The 5359-nt window shown below is 52.4% G+C and overlaps 1 protein-coding gene across 1 annotated transcript; it reads left to right on the plus strand.

Moving 5' to 3' along the window:
* The first annotated feature begins 283 nt into the window (after nt 1-283).
* On the plus strand, nt 284-4976 carry LOC108298761 (putative serine protease 42). The gene is made up of 5 exons (XM_017521365.2): nt 284-485; nt 678-834; nt 1186-1448; nt 2357-2514; nt 4153-4976. The coding sequence occupies exons 1-5, from the start codon at nt 284-286 to the stop codon at nt 4387-4389; spliced, it is 1017 nt and encodes a 338-aa protein (XP_017376854.1). The 3' UTR covers nt 4390-4976.
* Nucleotides 4977-5359: the final 383 nt, after the last annotated feature.

The raw sequence follows: 5359 nt of genomic DNA on the forward strand, positions 1-5359 counted from the left end.
CTAAAGCGGGAGGTCTCCATCAAGGGCAGTTTCCTCAGAAGTACCCTAACCCCTTGGTCCTAGGCAGGGTTTTGGCTGGACAAAGTCTGGAATAAGGATCTGAATGAAACTGCGAGGGCGACATTTCCCATTCAGACAAGGAATCTGGCAGGGCCAGGGTCGGCTATGTCAGCTCCGAAGCCCTGGCCCCGCCCCCTCGTTCCTCGCGGGAGCCCCTGGTTCCCACCCACCCCATCGAGCCGGGACGCTAGCCGTTGAGAGAGAGGCAGCGGGTACCCATGAAATGTGCTCTGGCGGCAGCTCCCTGGGCCTCCTGGCCTGGCTCTTGCTTCTTCAGCCCTGGCCTGGGGAGGACTGGGCGGGCAGGGCGGCGCCACTCCTCTCCCCTCTCCTCTCCCAGGACAGCCGCCAGAACCCGGAGACGCCAAGACCGCCGGCGCGCCCCCCACCCAATCTGTTTGCGTCCTTCCCAGGTGACTCACGGCGTGGGAGGCCCGGGGCGGGGGTTGGGGCGCCACCTGGGAGCCTGCTGTCCGTGGCTCGTCCCTCGGGGAATCTGAAGCGTGGCTCCGGAGCCCCAGGGGACATGGCCTCCTTCCTGGGTGTCATCGGGGCACCCGGGGGTCAAGGCCTGTGTCTTTGAGGAAGTTCTTCATCCTACACTGTCCTCACCCCAGTGTGTGGCCGAAACCTCCTGAGAATCGTGGGAGGAGAGAACGCGGAGGAAGGGAAGTGGCCCTGGCAGGTGAGCGTGAGGATCGGCCGCAGGCACATCTGCGGCGGCACCCTGGTCACCAACACGTGGGTGCTGACGGCAGCTCACTGCATTTTAAGGTGAGGCGCGGCACGTGGGGCTGGAGGTCTTCTGGGGTCAGGCCGGACCCCTCAAGCACCCAATGAGTTCCATTGCCCTGGCAGTTTGGCGACAATTAAACAAAACTCACAGTGAAGCCGGAGTGGGGGCTCTGCATTGGTAGTCTTGCTACTAGGCATGTCTAAGAGGGGCAGGCAAACCAAGGTTGAGAGTGATCAAGGAAGAGTTTTTGGTGATGGAGATGGGGTGGTAGGGAGAGTGGCCAGGGACATTGGGACTAGTTTGAGAAACATTGGAGATGTATGGAAAAGGCACAAAGGATGCTTCCCAGGGCCTCTCTTAGGGGCATGTCCTCTTTCCCACAGCCACAGACGTTTCCAGTACAGTGTCAAGATGGGAGATCGGAGTATCTACAATGAAAACACAAGTGTGGTGGTCCCTGTGCAAAGAATTTTTGTCCACCCTAACTACTCAGCAGCTCCAACCGTTAAAAATGACGTTGCCCTTCTCCGGCTCCAACATCGTGTGAATTTTACCATGAACATCCAGCCTGTCTGCATCCCTCGGGAGAATTTCCATGTGGAAGCTAGGACCAGGTGCTGGGTGACCGGATGGGGCAACACAAAAGAAGGCGGTGAGACTTCGAGGCAGGAAGCAAAATTGGGGCAGAGAGGAGGCACCCTTATCCCTGGAGTAGACATGAAGGCTGCAGAGAGGGGCAGGGAGGCAGACTGCCTGGTGGGTGGAAGGTGTCGAGGGGCAAGCAGTTTAGCAGCAGTCAGGACCATGGATTCTGGTTGGCTTGGGTGACACCAGAAACTGGGTTGAATTCTTTTGTTGCAACACAAGTATTTGATGGCAGCCATTTAGGAAGTCTGCTGTCCTGAGAAATGGAGTTGCTCAGCCAGGAGAACAAGAAACACATGGGCAAAGTCTCCTGTGGATTTGTGGGGCACTATGCTCGACTGATTAGGGGGGATTTTTAGGTTCCCTGGAAGAGCCAGATGCTCTAAAGTTCTCCCCAGGAACAGCTCAGTGGGTGACGAGCTGTCTGCCAGTCAAAGCTGCTCCTCATTGGAAGGACCTGCCTTGGTAGGTAGGGCATTTCCTGTTCCTGGGGATGTAGAGAGAGCCAGGAGACTCCTGTTGGGGCTTGGCCCTCCTATCCCAGGGGAGAGGCTGGATTTGGTACTTCCAGGGCACTTTTTGCTTGAGAGTCTGTGATCCTGCTCTAGACCGTAAAGATGCTTTATTGATGCACAGGACACACTCTCACTATTACTACTGATACTTGGAGTGACAGATAACTTGGTTGTCGTTTCTTAGGCTGGCAATGCATTGCCTTTCCTTCTCCTGAAATATTCTTCCTGTTCCTGTCTTCGTTTTATTTCTTACATCTGCCTCTCCCCATGTCAACTTTGGGCCTCCTGTGTCAAATGAGGATAATACTCACTGCCCTGCCTTTTTCCAGAGGGATGCTGGGTGCTTGGGAGCCTATTGCCCACTTGTGCAGATCCATACACTGATGATCTTTGTTAGGAGAGAAATCTCCGACAGAAATTCTCCAGGAGGTAGACCAATACATCCTGCGCCATGAGGAATGTAATAAGCAAATGCAGAGGCTCATGTCATCTACTAAAGATGTAATAATAAAAGGGATGGTCTGTGGCTATAAAGGACCAGGAAAGGATTCTTGTCAGGTAAGTTCATGGGTCCTTTCACCAGCCCCAGATGGCAGAGCCCGGGTTATTTGCTGCTTCCTCTATTCATGCCTAGTTGAGTTAAGGATATTCATAGAGGGAAGCCTGCCGTGGTTGCCCTAACTTGGCCTGGCCTGTTCTTTCAAAAGGGAGCAGCACTGCCTGGGGGCATTGCTGGCGTGTGGGAAAGTTGAGGTGGGTAATCCTAATAACATATGCTGTACTAATTGAGGTGCTCCTATGTGGCACTCACCATGCCAATGGGGACATTAACCCTCATTATCTCAGTTAACCCACAGCACAACCCTGCAACATAAACATCACACCCTTGTACGAATGTGGAAGGTGAGATCCAAGGACATTATTTCAGGATCCTCATATGAGTACCAACACCCAGGCCCATGCTCTTCCCTCTTCACCGAGCTGCCTTTCTGAGGAGGGGGCATTTGAGTTGGGTCTTAGAGGCTGAGTATTTGGATTTCTTAGAAAAAGGAAAACAGCATTGTAGGGAGAGGGAATAGCATGTATGTACAGTGGCTCAGAGGTCTGAGGGAACTTCTCATGTTAAGGGACACTTTACACATTTGGAGCAATGAGGTAGCAAATGTGGCTGAGAAGTGGGTTGGAGTCAGAATATATGTGGCTTGGAGTACTATGCCAAGTTTATAGATTTTGCTCTGGCAGGACTTGGGAGGGAGGCTTGATGAACATAATTAGATTTGCCTTTTAGATACATGACTCCCTGAGCTGTGTGGTGCATAGACTGAAGTCTAGTTTTTTTTTTTTTTTTTTGAGACAGAGTCTCACTGTCACCCAGGCTAGAGTACAGTGGTGTGATCTCGGCTCACCGCAACCTCTGCCTCCCAGGTTCAAGCAATTCTCCTGCCTCAGCCTCCCGATTAGCTGGGACGATAGGTGCCCGCCATCAGGTCCAGCTCATTTTTTGGATTTGTTAGTGGAGACGGAGTTTCACCATGTTAGCCAAGATGATCTCGATCTCCTGACCTCATGATCTGCCCTCCCTGGCCTCCTCTAGTCTTGTTTTCATCAGCTAGGCCGTGATAAATTGAGTCTTGAGTGATGCTGGGGCAGGGAGGCAGGTGGAGGTGTTTTTGAGGCTGACCCGTCAGTTCTCGTTGACTGACTGCATGTGGGGCTGGGGGTGAGGGAGAGGCTCAGGAGGACCCTGTTTTTCTGATTGAGGCAGTTGGTCAGCAGAGGCGGTCTGGGAAAGGACATGCAGACTTCTGCTTGAGTTGGAGGGTGTGGGGCTGTCTGAGTGGAACTGAAAGTGTGGAGTGAACTAGCTATGTAGGTTAGGAGTTGTAGAGAAACTTCAGGCTAAATATAAGGATTTAGGGGACTGCCATGCAGGGGTGATATTCAAGACATTTAACAACCGCTATGGTTTGGAAAATGAGCAGTCATTTTCTCAGAGCATATTAAAAATTTTCCCTTAATTTTTAGTTCCCATGTTCACATATTCAGTTGTCCTATTCACAAACACCTGGGCGGTGGGGCCTTTGAGGTGCTAGGGGATGCCCTATGTGTGCCTGTCTCCCCCGCACCTTGTGGTACAGTCTGCTCTGACATAGAGCCTTTTCAATTTCTGAAGTTTGTTTCTTTTTCTTTCTCCAGGGAGATTCTGGGGGTCCCTTGGTCTGTGAATATAATGACACATGGGTCCAGGTAGGGATTGTGAGCTGGGGCATTGGCTGTGGTCGCCAAGGGGTGCCTGGAGTTTATACAGAAATTGGCGTCTACAGTAAGTGGCTGATTACAGTGGTGAATCAGGCTACCTGTTTGTATCCAGCAGTGTTCCTCAGCTTACTCCTGCATCTGGTGCTGCCTCTGGGCATCCCGGTGGCCCTGTGATCACCCCAGCTCACTCCCCTTTTGTTTCTGAGTCTCATACTAGGCCTCTCCTCCAACCTCCCACTCCTTCTCAATGCCTTTTCCACAAATCCCAGTTGGAATCCACGGGCCCTCTGGAGATCCACACAATAGAGCATAGTGGGGAGACTGGGGCCTGGAAAGTGTCCCTGCCTGGTGCCCTGGTCACCTGCCTCAGCTGTGCCTGCACCAGGGCTGTGCTCTGCCTGGTGGGAAGGAAGGATGAACCAATTCCAGCTAGAGGACCAGCCGCCCTGCCAGGGGGCCACGGTGACTCTTCAATACCTGGGGGAACATCTATCAAGGAAGAGACATCATCAACCCGTGAAGCAAGCGTTAGACATGGTTCTGGTTTTAGGACTCCCATCTGAGACTTTGTGAAACCAGCCAGCTGGGCAATTGCTCAGAGTGAGTGAAGGAGGCATTCCCAGGTCCCTGCAGAGGTGTGAGGCCTGGGACTTCCACTCTGGCTCAGTTGTCTGGGGCTGGGAGAAGTTCCCCTGCAGCCCGGTGTGGGTCCATCTGTGAGTGGACAGCCTCTGCCACACCAGCTCTCTTGGGGCAACCCATTCTTGTTATCCCCTTCCTCAGTGCCCTAGTGGCCGCTTTCAGGTTGTGTTGAGACAGTTATGGAGTGTGGAGTTTTCAGAAATCAACTGAATAAATGTTTGGAGAATCCTGTGTTCTGCATGTCTACTGGCCTGGGTGTTGGGGACGCTGAAGAGAACTTAAACGTCACATTAAGCTTAGGAAGATGCTGATGATTCTTTTTAAACTAAAGAGTGAGAGAGGAAGTCTCTGCCTACACAGTTGTGAGTTGGATGAATGGTTTTAGACAGTTGGGTTTTGCTGCCTGTGCTCTCCATGGCCATCAGCATTTCCACATGGAGTTTTGTAGCCGAGTTTGCTAGTTGTTGCATCTGGGAAGGAGGAAGTGAGAGAGACTGGAAAC

Source organism: Cebus imitator, unplaced genomic scaffold (assembly GCF_001604975.1).
Source record: "Cebus imitator isolate Cc_AM_T3 unplaced genomic scaffold, Cebus_imitator-1.0 Scaffold0, whole genome shotgun sequence".
Taxonomy (NCBI): domain Eukaryota; kingdom Metazoa; phylum Chordata; class Mammalia; order Primates; family Cebidae; genus Cebus; species Cebus imitator.